Here is a 15,121-nt window from a genome sequence, read left to right as displayed (position 1 = left end):
ATGTTTTTATGTGTATGATAATGTGATCAATATCCCCATTAAATACTAATAATGGTTAGGTTGTGTAGTCTTATTTAGTTGTTTTATTTTGTGTAGAATCAAGGTGAACCAGCAGGGGGCGTCACATTTCTACTGAGAAGGATGGAAGCGTCCTGGAATTGCCATCACGCCGCTCGTTGTCGGCCATTTTTACAAGTACAAGCTCCCCGAAACACTAAACACAACACAACCCCGTTATTTTTGTAAACATTAACGGAGTATACCACTGCAGTGAGACGCGTAAGTCCAGTTGTTCCGTGATACTTTGCGACCTTATCACTGTGCCGCTCAGCTAACCGCCGTTAACTGGTCAACGAGTATGCAGTTGGCTGTTGTTGTCGTTCTAGCTAATGCTAGGCTAACACACTGATGTGCTAAACGTTAGACTGCGAAGTTGGCTCAGAGGCCTTGGTCTATTTCTACAAACAGTGAAATAGGTTTGGTTGTTATTTCATTGTCAGTCGATGTATTGCTACGTACAATATATATTTCAAACCAACAACGTGAGAATGACGTTAAATGACAGCTATCGTTACTTGGTAAGAGATTGCTCGCTAGCTAACTAGCATGCTAGCATAGGTCGTAGCTCACGTTAGTTGGTGGTTGCTAGCTCACAGGTAACTTACAGTAAAGTAAGCTAACTTTGTTGACTAGAACTCCCAATATAACGTTAGCGTGACAGTTTGTTGACCGAAACGCTGAGTTATCATCTCGATAACGTTAGCTACTGTTACATTTAACGTTAAAGCAAGGCGCTAATGCGTTTGAGTGATCGACTGCGTCTGTGTTGTGTGTGCGCAATGCGACAACGTTAGGTGTCACGTTATTTTTTTATTTTATTCTTTAAACGCCAGCTAAATCTAGTTTTGTTGCACGCTATATCGCTGAGTTAGAATAAAATCAATGGTCAGTTTAAATGCAAATAAAATAATACAATTGTTCAAACATACAACACTTTATTTTGATATTCTGGAGGAGATCTTAAGCCTTAGAAAGATACCTAAATGTCTCCATTTGGTGGAGTGGTGCAACCATAACAAACTTACATTTCAATATTTCACTCAATCTTGTCATTTAATGTCAACGAAGAGCTCGAACAAGCTGATGAAGAACATATATGTTATTCTCCCAGACAGTGTGAAATAAAATTATTTTTTCCAATCTTGAAGCAGGAATGAATGAAAATTGGATGTTATGCAGTGATATTGCAAAGACATCATAACACTAGAGCATAATGCATGTGTGTTTGGCTTTTTGACTAATGCTTTGATGGTGTTGGGAATGTTTACTGACAGCCTCTTGCACTTCTTAATAAAGTAACTATCTATCTATCTTCTTCTTAGGAACAGCAGTCATGTCCGACTTTATTGAGAGCGAGGCCGAGGAGTCAGAGGAGGAGTTTGATGAGAAAGACCTCAAGCCTAAAAAGACCCAGAGGTTTCTGGAGGAAGATGGTACGATTTGAATTGTTCAGTTCTGGATATGTGTTTCAAAGGTGGGGATGCATGACGTGTGAAACCATTTATCTCTTAATTTCTCAACAGATGAAGAGGAAGAAGAGAACACAGAGGACCAGGATGAGCGAGGAAATTTACGCGGACTCATTGATGATGGAGAAGAGGAAGAGGGGGAGGAAGAGCGTCCAAAAACTGCAAGTGCAGCGGGGAGTGACTCAGAAGAGGAAGTCAGGCATCGCCGTAAAAAGCGCAGTAAGTGCATCATATGTTATAAAGTATAATAAAATATGTTTTCTTAAAATATCTTTATCCGGGTTAGGGTTAGTGACCGTAGTACACAAACTTAACTCGGAACAGATCAGGTCCTTATCGTGTACCTTGTCTTGAAGAAATAATACAATTGACCTCATATTAGTGTTTTTCCAAATATCTTAGTCAGCAGTTATTTACCAATATAAAACAGAATTGATTGGTGCCAATTCAAGATGAATCGCCATTCTGTAATACTCCAATAACATTTAATTGTTCTTTAAATAAGTTCTCTGGTGCATTAACCGCAACAGGTGGTATTTGATGTTAGTTCTCTGCTGGTGTGGTGTATAATCTACTTTAATATTTTCATTATCGAACAAAGTGTAAGTGTGTTTTCAGGCAAATTTACCTGCATTTAACTCTGTAAACAGATAATTGCTGGCAGCATCTATTAAGACAGAAAATATGAATTTTGAATCATCGTCGTACAAAGGTGCCATATATTTATAATATAGGTTTTTGTCTGAATAGATTCTTTTCCCATCCCTATACCGTATTCACGTGTATCACACACAAGAACAAGAGCACTGTCTTTACAGTCGTAGCAGTTGTTTCCTCTGACTGAGACTTTTCCTCTTTGCAGATTATGACGACTACCTTGATGACGATGATCTGGACCTAATTGAGGAAAACTTGGGTGTAAAAGTGAAAAGGAGGGTAAGAATGGCTTCTCATTACTACTATCTCGGTAATAAGTGTGTACAAACATTTTCGTACTCTTGAAAAAGCTTATTCTGGCAGTACTGATGTTGTACCTGTCTTGTGTCGCAGAAAAAGAAATATGAACGTGTAAAAACACTTGATGATGACGAAGAGGATGACGACCAGAAGGACATGATCGCAGATGAGATCTTTCATGGAGATGATCAGGGAGAGCTGGAGGAAGGCGAGGCTGTCGATGAGCCTCTTCACCACGCAGATGACGAAGAAGAAGGAGAGGACGAGGAGTCAGGTAGGCCAGGAATAAAGGTGGTTCGATCTGTGTGGACCCGAGTATCTAAAAAGCTGCGTGATAATAGAGAAAAAGACTAATGTAAACTCAGTCCCACGCTTGATTTCTAAATAACGTGGTATATAATTGGTTTGTTTTAAATGTTTTTCCTTTGTCTTACAGATATAGACGATTTTATTGTTGATGATGATGGCCAACCCATCACCAGAAAGAGGGGCAAAAAATTCTCAGGATACACGGACGCGTGAGTATAGTTTATTCAGCAAATCTATCCAATATAAGATCCATCATTGGTAGGACAAGAAGCGTGCTAATACATATTTATATTTGGTAACAATGAGACAACAAAATGGCAAACTGCTTTAAGATATGAGTGAAGTGAACCAGTCAATCACTGCTTCTCTCCTCTTCGCTGTTCATCCTCCCACAGAGCCCTCCAGGAGGCCCAAGAAATCTTTGGCGGAGACTTTGACTTTGCTGACTTTGACGCAGACGCATACGACCAGGGGGAGGAGGAGGAAGAGGACCAGGATGAAGAGAGTTGGGATCGACCCAAGAAGCAGACGAAGAGGAGGCAGGGGAGGAAGAGCATCTTTGAGATCTACGAGCCCAGTGAGCTGGAAAGTAGTCACATGACTGACCAAGACAATGAGATCCGCTCGACAGATATGCCCGAAAGGTTCCAGGTGTGTGTGTGTCAGTGTTTTTGATGCTAACAGTGTTGTCACTGTTGTTACGTTCTTATACGGACCATATAAATAAAGCTATTATTATATAGGTTCTTAATGACTGCTTTCTCAGGTTTATGTGTAGTTAAGCCGTGACATCTCATTTAGTCACTGATCAAATTTGAGTGCCTACTTTCCTGATCTGTGCTCTGTTTTATAGTTACGATCCATCCCTGTTAAACCTGCTGAGGATGACGAGCTGGAAGAGGAAGCAGAGTGGATCTTCAGACATGGCTTCTCCACTCTTACTATCTCCATGCAGGTACGTCCTTTGACACACACACACTCAGGAATGCATCCATGCGATATGCAGTCATGATACCTGGTTAGATTCTCCTTTCTGTGGGATAGATCATTGGATTCTCTTTAGCTCTAGATCACATCTAGATGCTTTCTTCTTTTTTCTGTGCCCTAACCAGGAGAGCACAGATTATTTAGACAGAGGGACGACCACGAACTTCAGCCGGAAAGGCCCCAGCACGATTGCTAAGATCAAAGAGGCCCTCAACTTCATGAGGAATCAACAATTTGAGGTACAGTGAGCTCACCGTACCCATGTAATACATTTCCTTCATCTGTTTCCTTTGAGTTACATTTTTTCTAAAAAAAACTATAACATTATGTCTTTTAAGAAAGGATGCATTATCGCAAAGAACCAATTTCATCGTGTTCTTTTCCCCAGGTCCCATTCATCGCTTTCTACAGGAAAGAATATGTGGAGCCTGAGCTAAACATCAATGACCTGTGGAAGGTGTGGCAGTGGGATGAAAAGGTAGACTTGGTATTGCAATAGATTACAGACTGAACGGAAAGCCGTTGTATGATCCTCTGGGTGCACAGCCAATCTTACAATAATCAATTCTAAGATGAATTAAACATTGTTTTAAATCATTATCAATCATTTGTTTTCACCATCTTGGCGTTTTGTATGCCACTTCTGGTTTCTTGACTTCAACATTGTCACCCACCAGTGGACTCAACTGAAGTCCCGCAAGCAGAACCTGACCCGTCTGTTTCGGAAGATGCAGTCCTACCAGTTTGAGCAGATCTCAGCCGACCCCGACAAACCTTTGGCTGACGGCGTCCGTCCTCTGGACACCGCTGACACAGAGAGGTACGTCTCAAGGGCCGAGGCTTGAAAAGATAATCTCTTATTATGTGTTGTGTGCTGTATTTGGTTGTGACTGCACGAAGCCAGGAATAATTGCAGGAGATGAAAGTGATAAAGTTCACATGGTGGTCGACGATAAACACAGTTTTCTGTCCCTTTCAAACCTATTTTATCATTTTCTTATAGGCTAAAAGATGTGCAGACTCTTGAAGAGCTGGGTGATGTGTACAACCACTTCCTGCTCTACTACGGCCGAGACATCCCCAAGATGCAGAACACTGCCAAGTCCAGCAAGAAGAGGCTCAAGAAGATCAAAGAAGTGTCCGAGGATGGTAAGATGAACGCGTCTGAATTGAACATTTCATTAGATGATGGACAGATTCTGCAGAATTATTCAGTTCTAATTGAAACATATTTTTCAGTTAGGAGTTGAGCCTCAGTGTAACAATTTGCTCCATGACCGATTTTGCGTGTTGCCTCTTTAGGTGAAGAAGAGGAATTGGAGGTAGAAGAAGAAGAAGAACAACAGAAAGGACCTGACCTCAAGCTGGCGTCTCGTAGAGATATGTACACCATCTGTCAGAGCGTGGGACTTGGTTGGTCTTCTTTTTTTACCTTGCACACAACAGTCCCAGTCTTCAAGTATCACTATATTCATTTGTATTTTGTTTTTTTTCCTAGCTTGGTAGCACTTCAACTTCTCTCTCTGTTTCTTCCTTCCTGCAGATGGCTTGGCTAAAAAGTTTGGCTTAACTCCAGAGCAGTTTGGAGAAAATTTGAGAGACAGTTACCAGCGTCACGAGACCGAGCAGTTCCCGGCCGAGCCTGTGGAGCTGGCCAAAGATTATGTTTGCAGTCAGTTCAGCACTCCCGAGGCAGTGCTGGAAGGAACCAGGTACATGGTGGCCATGCAGCTTGCTCGTGAACCGCTGGTCAGACATGTTCTCCGACAGACCTTTCAGGAGAGGGCCAAGATCAACATCAAGCCTACGAAGAAGGGCAAAAAGGTACGGATACATTTATTCAGAGACATTTAACAACAAAAAAATAAACAGAAAAGGGTTAATCTAAATCTGCTTTGCCATTTGCTTCCCTCCTGTAGGAGGTAGACGAGGCTCATTTTGCCTACTCCTTCAAGTATCTTAAGAACAAGGCTGTAAAAGAGCTGAATGGGGATCAGTTCTTGAAGATGTGCCTGGCAGAGGAGGAGGGACTGCTTTCCATTGACATTTGTATAGACCTTATAGGGGTCAAAGGGTAAGCACAGTGACAACACTGACACAAACGAAAATGGCGAAAGATCAATGTTGAATAATTCATGATTTTGGCCACTTACATTAAGTCAGATTGAATCAACCAGATGGAGGAAATCATAAATATACAAACATCCCGAGGTCTTATAATTCTTGTCACCTCTGTTGTTCGTACACATGCATTGGTCATAGGACATTTATTAAGCACAGGACCTGATGTGTTGTGCCATTTTTAGCATCTGTATAGCTTTATACTACAGAGCTACAGAGTTTAATTTGTTTTTAAGCTGCAGCTTACATTTTTTTTTAATCCACATCCTTGTCAGTGGAACGTGCCGCTTTTGAATTATGACCGTGGAAATGTTAAGGCTCTCCTTTCTGTCTCCGCTTCTCTCCTGTGTCTTCCCTCAGGTATGCTGGAGACCAGACGTACTTTGATGAGATCAAGCAGTTCTACTACAGGGATGAGTTCAGTCACCAGGTGCAGGAGTGGAACAGGCAGCGAACTTTAGCAATAGAGAGAGCTCTCACTCAGTTCCTCTACCCTCAGATGGCCAAGGAGCTCAAGAGCAAACTGATCACTGAGGCCAAAGAGAGCATTGTCAGGGTAAGTTCCCATGATATCTGTCGCCATACATTGTAATATTACATTATTGAAGTAGTGTTACGCAGAGAAAAATAACACGGTAAACTCATTGTGAACATTTTGCTGTTCATTTCTCCTCACAGTCCTGCTGTCGTCGGTTGTATAACTGGCTCAAGGTGTCTCCTTACCGGCCAGATCAGCAGGTTGAGGAAGACGATGATCTGATGGACGAGAGTCAGGGCAAAGGCATACGCGTGCTGGGTGTAGCCTATGCGCCCAGCAGGTATACACCCCACACAATTTTTTTTTTCTCATATATATTAGTAGCTACAATTTTTTGGTATTAACAATAGAGATCTCACTTTAAAATGTGGGAGAAATACTGCACGTTCTTACAACCGTGTAAGACCAAGAAAAGTTTAGTGCATAAAAGACACACTTATGTGGCAAATAGTTCAGGTTCTTACTTGTGAACTTTACTTTGCTGAAGCAGAGATACACCGGTGTTCTGTGCTCTGATCAATGGCGAAGGGGAGGTGGTCGACTTCTTGCGTCTGCCCTACTTCATGAAGAGGAGGAACGCCTTTAGGGAGGATGACCGAGAGAAGAAGGTACATGCAGAGGACACAAACGTGCTTCTCTGCAGTCAACAGATGCTTTTGTTTGGGTGGATGGATCTTTTGAGATGATCGCTCATTTGTGTGTGTGTGTGTGTGTTATCTTCAGGCCCACGACATCGAAAGTCTCAAGAAGTTTCTGTCTGGCAAGAAGCCTCATGTGGTAGCTGTCGCTGGGGAAAGCCGGTAAATACTTGATTTCATCTGGACATTTTGAACAGCATTTACAAGTCATAAAGGAGATGGTAAAATAATGTTGTGTGTGCAGAGATGCTCAAATGATCATGGAGGACATCAAGAGGACTATCAGCGAGCTTGAGCAAGAGTCCTCTCTGCCTGCTGTTGGTGTGGAACTTGTTGACAATGAGTTGGCCACACTGTACATGAACAGCAAGAGATCTGAGGTAAATGCTTAACACCTCACCGTGCTATCTTCATCATACACAAGCACAGGAACATCAGTGGTTTTGCTCTTTGACTATGGCAGGTAACCACAGCAATTTAATTAACTGGTGTATCCCAGATATGGCTCAATGCTCCCTCTGCTGCTCATTTATTCCTGACCCTCTGCTTTCTATCTGCGCAGACGGATTTTAGGGATTACCCTCCCTTACTGCGACAGGCTGTGTCGATAGCCAGGAAGATCCAGGATCCGCTGATGGAGTATGCTCAGGTTTGCAGCAGTGATGATGACATTCTCTGCCTGAAACTCCACCCGCTACAGGTGAGACATTGAAGAAAGTTCTTTTATCTCCATCTATTGCTGTATATTGTTGAAACATAGTTTGTTTAAAAATGATCAACGCCAGTTTTACAATGTTTCCTGTGACATTTGCTTTTTTGACATTGTTTATCCACCTTTTATTCTCCTGTAGCGTCACACAGGCCATCACATATCCGTCAGGAACAAGCATTAAATATTCTTCTCAGCCTAGTCCGATGCATAATATATCAACCAATCAGTTGACCAGTATTTAGATAATAATGTGACGTTCTGCTCCTCCAACCTCACTAATGGCTTTTAAAATTAGACGCTTGCAGATATAAAATTAAGCGTGATTCTGTTGCTACAATTGTGTGAAAGAGAGTTTTTGTCTTTCTCAGGAACATGTGGTGAAGGAAGATCTGCTCTGCGCTCTTTACTGTGAGTTCATCAACCGTGTTAATGAGGTCGGAGTGGATGTGAACAAGGCCATCGCCCATCCTCACACTCAGAGCCTAGTCCAGTATGTCTGTGGTCTGGGACCAAGAAAGGGCTCCCAGCTGCTCAAGGTATGTTTTTATTCATTCATTTATTGTGTCACATACTAAAATATTGAGCCCTTTCTGCTGAACTGATGATCACCATGGTCCTTGTATTTGGTGCAGATTCTGAAGCAAAACAACACTCGACTTGAAAACAGAACTCAGCTGGTCACAATGTGTCACATGGGACCCAAAGTTTTTATCAACTGCGCTGGTTTCATCAAGATCGACACAGCATCGCTTGGGGACAGGTTGGTACCTTGTATGGGGGTCTGTTACACGTTCAGACTATTTCCCGTAGTATCTAATACTGCTGTTGTGATCGACCATTCAGCCTTTTAAATCAGCATTTCTTTCTTCCACACAGTACCGACTCCTACATTGAGGTTCTGGATGGATCTCGTGTCCACCCTGAGACGTACGAGTGGGCTCGCAAGATGGCTGTGGACGCCCTCGAGTATGATGAGTCGGCAGAAGATGCCAACCCGGCTGGAGCTCTGGAAGAGATTTTGGAAAACCCAGAACGTCTCAAAGATCTGGACCTGGATGCCTTTGCTGAAGAGCTTGAGAGACAGGTGTGTGTGTGTGTGTGTGTGTGTGTGTGTGTGTGTGTGTGTGTGTGTGTTGTGGCTTTGACCGCAGCAATGTCTGGCATTCATGAACAGCAAACCAGGCTCCTTCCAGCTGTGCACTTTAAACGCCGTCCGACAAAAGTGTGTCACACCCACTCACCTCTCACAAAGTTTTCACACCTGTATTCTTCTTTGCTTGGTTCCATGTAGGGTTACGGCAACAAGGGGATTACTCTGTATGATATCCGTGCAGAGCTGAGCTGCAGATACAAAGACCTGAGAGTTGCCTACAGAGTCCCCAACACTGAGGAGGTCTTCAACCTGCTCACCAAGGAGACTCCGGAGACCTTTTATATTGGTAATATACACCACACTGAAGTAAACATATTTATCTCTTGAATTTTCACCCAAAAAATCAATAATATATTCTTACAATAGACTGTTGTAAGAAGTCTAAGACGATGGCGCAGAATGATGTTGCTGGAGCACCAGTCACAGTACAGATGCAGCTCTGTCGGCCGGTGTGGTTGATGTGTTTTCCTCCTTTTCTTCCAGGTAAGCTGATCACCAGTATAGTAACTGGTATTGCTCACCGGCGGCCTCAGGGAGAGAGCTACGACCAGGCCATCCGTAATGATTCTACAGGGCTGTGGCAGTGTCCCTTCTGCCAGCAGGACAACTTCCCTGAACTCAGCGAGGTACTGCACACCCGAGTGTTCTTCTTTTGAGGACTTAGTGGTACAAAACAGCTGAGAGTCTGACATCTAAACTCTCTTGTGTCCCTGCTTTAGGTGTGGAATCACTTTGACAGCGGTTCATGTCCAGGCCAGGCCATCGGGGTGCGGTCCAGATTAGATAATGGCGTCCAGGGATTCATTCCCACCAAGTTCCTCAGTGACAAAGTGGTCAAACACCCCGAGGAGAGGGTCAAGGTGAGGCGTTGTTTGTTTTTGTGATATTTGTTGTGCTTTGCTGATGTTTTTCTTTTACTTTTATCAATGTCACCTGTAAACATTTGAATGTCTGAGAGTTTGCAGTTGGTGCCAGTTAAACATCCCAATCCTGACATTATCTGTGATTAATTGTTGTCTTATTTCTGCGCTTCCTGTCTTGTTTCTGTCTATTGTGTCACCTGTGTAACACTAGCTTGTTCGTCTTCCTTAAGGTGGGCATGACGGTTCACTGTCGCATCATGAAAATCGACATTGAAAAGTTCAGCGTCGACCTCACGTGCCGCACCTCCGATTTGATGGACAAGGCCAACGAGTGGAAGCTCCCCAAAGACAGCTACTATGACTTTGACACAGAGACCGAGGACCAAAAACAGGAGGAGGAGCTCAAAAAGAAACAACAGCGAACACGTTAGTATAATAACAGCATTAAGGAGAATGCAGATCTACTGAGAATACTCTGTTTGCTGCAGCAGAATGCAAGATTAGCTGTGGACAGACACAGGCGCGCACACAAGCGATTGCACGGCCCTCCTGGCAGAGATAACAATGATAAAAGTTGTTTGAATAGAAATAACTAATAGAACAGTGCGCTTTGGGTATTGTTTCCTCATAATACACTTTGGTTAACACTTCCCTCCACATCACTGTCCTTATACTGTTTGTTTGCTTTCTGTCTTTTCAGCATACATAAAGCGTGTGATTGCCCACCCCAACTTCCACAATATTAGTTTCAACCAGGCAGAGAAGATGATGGAGGCCCTGGACCAGGGAGACTTGATCATCAGACCCAGCAGCAAGGGAGAGAACCACCTCACAGTCACCTGGAAAGTAAGAAACCGATAGAGAGGTACTTATTAACGTGGCAGTCGCTCAACATATCCCAGTCTAACTGTGTGACGTTTTGAAGGTGGCGGATGGCATCTACCAGCATGTGGATGTGAGAGAAGAAGGCAAAGAGAACGCGTTCAGCTTGGGCCACACTCTCTGGATCAACAGTGAAGTACGCTGCCTTCCTCTTTGTTTAGCCTGAAGATGTGTTGTGACACATCAGTGCTGTTTTGGCTGCTCCATGTTCCTCAAGAGTCTGTTGCGTTCTCTGCAGGAGTTTGAAGATCTGGATGAAATCACTGCTCGGTATATTCAGCCTATGGCGTCATTTGCCAGGGATCTACTGGGGCATAAGTACTTCCAGGACGGCCTCTGGGGGATCAAGGAGGTATACTTGTTTACTCTGATATCATTACTCGTTACTCTTACATAACTCGACAACTCGTCTCATTCTACTACTTGTTTTTTGCCACGAGTTGCACCCCTCTCATATCTCGTTTTGTCTTGTTCTCTCTCTAATAGAAAATGGAGGAGCTGTTGGTCAAGACAAAGCGGGAGAAGCCTACTTTTATTCCTTACTTTCTTTCGGCGTGTAAAGAGATGCCCGGAAAATTCATACTGGGCTACCAGCCTCGCGGAAAACCACGGTGAGCAGGAATGTTTTTTGACTCTTCTGTTTTCTGATTATTCGCTGTCATGATGCCATGAATTGAAAATGTTGAATGAACAAGTTGGACTGATTTCAGTGGAGGCTGATATAAAAGATAATTGTTGAATAGCTTATCACCGAGCTAACGTTCCCTCGGATGCATTGACACAAAATGTCTTTTTCATTTTTTTAATTAAAAAAAGGGATGTGGGAGAATACACAAAATTATGATTCATAATGGCGGCAGTGATGGGTGAGGGTAAGCAGAATATATATTATGTAATTATACACCCCGTTTTTTTCCTTTATTGTCATGTTTTGTTCATTATTTATACGGGATGGAGGTCCTCTGAATATTTTTAACAATCCGAAATGGGCCTTAAGCTACAAAAGGTTGATAATCGCTGCTCTAAATATCACAGTCATATATGCACACATGCGCAGGTCCACAGCGACTTCAGATGTCATTCATGTTGTGCCAAATTACTAAACACCACATCCTTCTTATCCACTCTACCGCACAGCTGTTTATCTGCCCAGACATTTTTTTACTTAATTTATTGACACAGTGTTTAAATACAAGTAGAACTGAATTTCAACATGTCATCTTCTTTCTTTATCTAGGGTCGAGTATTTGACTATCACCCCGGATGGCTTCCGCTATCGTTCACAGATATTTCCCACAGTGAATGGACTATTCCGTTGGTTTAAGGACCATTACCAAGAGCCTGTGCCGGGTATGGAAGCACTGTACCTAATGTTAATTGTAGTGTATATTACGCCAGTCGAAGGATGTTGTAGGTTATGAACGTTCTCCCTTCCGTCAAAGGTATCACTCCCAGCAACAGCAGCCGAACAAGGACACCCGCATCCCTGAACGCCACGCCAGCCAATATCAACATCGCAGGTGAGTCCCACTCTCTTCCGTACACACACAATCTACATTTGAGTGTAGTTGTAGTACATTTTACTATTTCTGAATGTATTCCTTCCTCCCCAGACTTGACGCGAGCTGTCAACGCCCTCCCACGCAACATGACCTCCCAGATGTTCAGTGCCATCGCCGCAGTCACAGGCCAGGGCCAGAACCCCAACACCACCCCCGCACAGTGGGGCTCCAGCCAGTACGGCTACGGTGGCAGCACGGGAGGAGGAGGAGGAGGAGGAGGAGGAGGAGGAGGGAGCTCCTCTGCTTATCATGTGAGTGCAGGTGCATGTAATGACTTTTCACTGGTAACTCCTTGAGCCACATTCATCACCAGTACTTCCTCCTCTGCAGGTATTTGCCACACCCCAGCAGCCCATGACGACGCCCTTGATGACACCCAGCTACTCTTACACTACACCGAGCCAGCAGGCCCTGGGTACGCCGCAGTACACCAGCACCACTCCGCAGTCCTCGCACTCTCACACACAAGGCCATCCCCAAGGAAGCCATGTGTCACACCACAGCCATCACGGCCACAGCAGTCACAACAGCCACTCATCCGGCACGCCGTCGTCCTCTACCTCATCCAGAGGAAGGACGCCGCAGCAGCAGCAGCAGCCGCCGCAGCCGCCGCAGCCGCCAAAGTAAGTACAACGGGAATATGTGTGGGCGACCTGAAAAGGCATTCTGGTTCTTTGGTAGTGAAACTGATTATTCATGTTCTCATTCATGTATTCATGTACAGTGATCCTTGTAATCACCCCAGCTATAAGAAATGTAAGACTCAACAACTCAAATCCAACCAGTTGTTGAACGATATGGATGAGTGTTTGTTTTGCTGCCATTAGATGGTGCTAAACCCACAATCTGCATCATTTAAGGCCAAGCAGCAGCAGCAGCAGCCAGCCATTCAGTCTGTCACTGTCTTTGACTAAAATACCTCCCCCGTCTGTCCTCCCTCCTTGCAGGGCCGGCGGCAGCAACGCCTCTGCAGTGGACTGGGGCAAGATGGCGGAGCAGTGGCTGAAGGAAAAAGAGGCGGAGGGGCGGAAGAAAACCCAGAGGATGACGCCACGACCGTCGCCCAGCCCAATGATAGAGAGCACACCCATGTCCATCGCCGGAGACGCCACGCCCCTACTGGACGAGATGGACCGATAGGACATGGAGGGGGGAGTCGCTACACCCCCCGCCCCCCAACTCAACTCCATCCTTCGTGCCACTTCTTCGTCTGGATAACCCTCCACTTTTATTGTCTCTCTCCCACAGCCCATGAGCCCCTGACTGTCCATTCATACTCGCCCGCTGATATTGTAGCTGCAGTTTATCTGTCTGGTATCATGGCTCCTCTCCTTCCTTCCTCTTGTCTTCCTGTATCCCTCCCCAGACAGATTCACCTCCTGAAATGCAGCCAACCCCTCTGGCTGCACAGTATTCTGTACAGTCAGATTAACACGTTATGTGTCATGCAGAAAGTAATTTCAATGGGAAAAAAAAGAAACTTGAATATCAGACAGCAGTTTAATATAGGATATGGACCTAAAACAGACAATGTCAGACAAGCTGTCCTTCTTTCTTTATTTTTTGCGACTGGTTGTAGTTTGATCCATGAATGGCTTTGACAGAGGGGCACAGTTGCCGTTTCCAGAATCCGCTTTTCCTCCTTTTACGGTTTCTGGATTTTTGCGAGCAGTTGCCAAAATAGCGTTATGCCAAGCCAATCAGGAAATATAATTTTTTGTATGGAATGCGTCAGAATAAATAAAGCCTGTTTTTTCTGTTTAAACCTTAAGCCTTTGCTCTTCACATCTGTCAAAACCAAACACACCTGGGACCGTACCGACACACGCGTCAAGTGTGAGGGCTGAGTCTGATTTAAGAAAGAAAAAAAATCTAAATGAATTCAAGGAGAAACCGTCATGTGAGCTTGAGTTACTGCTAGTCGTCTGTGTCCACTACGTGCTGTATTATGATCAGCTGACTTCATTTATTTGGCTCCTGTAGATAGCCTCTATTGTATTGTTCACTCTTATTTGACCTGCGAATTCTGTGTGGACTAACATTCAAGGCACCAGTGCTTGTTTGAGAAGACTTGGTCTGCGTCTATGCGAGGCGGCACAGAAGAAGCCGGTTTCGCATTTTTAAACGGTTGATTTTAGTAACCCATAAGTGGAAGTACCTCGTCATGTCAGTGTTCATTTTTGAAAAGTTCACTCAAATTTGGCTCTCATGTGTCTTCATTGTTCAGTGAGTATTTTAGCCTTTGACACTTTTTGGGATTTGATGTTTGCCACCTTGCAGGATGTGATCTCCCGAAGCACAGCTGCTGCATTTCAGCTCAAGACAGTATCAACAGTAAAAAAAAACTAATTTAAGATGTTCCAGTGGATGAGTTCACTGTCAGAAGAAGCTACTATCAGACTGACTTCCCACTGCGTTTGTATGTATAATATTCTGAACTGCACGCAGCTATTTCAGTAGAATGAATATATTGTTGTTTAAAACACATTGAATCTCTATTGTGATCGTCGTGTGGCAGTTTTAAGCCACACTCTGCATCCCTCTTGACTTACGCATCAGGTTGTTCTTATTCTCTGCTGTGCCTCTATGCCACAGTACAAACGAGCAGCGCTGGTATTCAATGGTATGCTTCATTTTGCGGTGTGCAAAGTATCATGGTCCCATAATATGCATATTGTTTTAAATAATTATGTTTTTGGAGTAAACTTGGTTTTACGTCTCTTGCCAGATTGAGATCTTTCTCAGCGTGGCTGCGATTGGTTCGGCGGTAGTTGGTGATTGAGGAGAAATGATGTCTCTGGCACTGCTGATGACCTTTTCTACCTGTGAGCCCTTTAATAAAAGTGTTCATATTAAAACCCTGAGTCTTG

At 43.9% G+C, this 15,121-nt stretch overlaps 1 protein-coding gene across 2 annotated transcripts; it reads left to right on the top strand.

Moving 5' to 3' along the window:
* The first annotated feature begins 161 nt into the window (after positions 1 to 161).
* Positions 162 to 15,109, top strand: supt6h (SPT6 homolog, histone chaperone and transcription elongation factor). 2 transcript variants are annotated; one of them, XM_031857334.1, is made up of 37 exons: positions 162 to 279; positions 1,383 to 1,493; positions 1,584 to 1,748; positions 2,392 to 2,465; positions 2,580 to 2,760; positions 2,923 to 3,004; positions 3,191 to 3,446; positions 3,649 to 3,750; positions 3,908 to 4,021; positions 4,171 to 4,260; positions 4,460 to 4,602; positions 4,786 to 4,931; positions 5,085 to 5,195; positions 5,326 to 5,606; positions 5,702 to 5,856; positions 6,264 to 6,459; positions 6,582 to 6,721; positions 6,929 to 7,049; positions 7,165 to 7,241; positions 7,324 to 7,459; positions 7,642 to 7,779; positions 8,160 to 8,327; positions 8,424 to 8,551; positions 8,668 to 8,875; positions 9,083 to 9,230; positions 9,428 to 9,570; positions 9,664 to 9,804; positions 10,038 to 10,233; positions 10,508 to 10,653; positions 10,733 to 10,825; positions 10,928 to 11,041; positions 11,176 to 11,300; positions 11,927 to 12,039; positions 12,132 to 12,209; positions 12,303 to 12,502; positions 12,582 to 12,874; positions 13,199 to 15,109. In XM_031857334.1, the coding sequence occupies exons 2-37, from the start codon at positions 1,394 to 1,396 to the stop codon at positions 13,389 to 13,391; spliced, it is 5,295 nt and encodes a 1,764-aa protein (XP_031713194.1). In that variant the 5' UTR covers positions 162 to 279; positions 1,383 to 1,393; the 3' UTR covers positions 13,392 to 15,109. The 2 variants fall into 2 exon arrangements, with proteins under 2 accessions (XP_031713194.1, XP_031713195.1); XM_031857335.1 differs by having other exon boundaries at positions 163 to 279; positions 6,932 to 7,049.
* The last annotated feature ends 12 nt before the right edge of the window (positions 15,110 to 15,121 follow it).

Source organism: Anarrhichthys ocellatus, unplaced genomic scaffold, assembly GCF_004355925.1.
Source record: "Anarrhichthys ocellatus isolate YVR2014 unplaced genomic scaffold, GSC_Weel_1.0 scaffold18, whole genome shotgun sequence".
In the NCBI taxonomy this organism is placed as follows: Eukaryota; Metazoa; Chordata; class Actinopteri; order Perciformes; family Anarhichadidae; genus Anarrhichthys; species Anarrhichthys ocellatus.
This window is presented reverse-complemented; position numbering and strand designations above follow the sequence as displayed.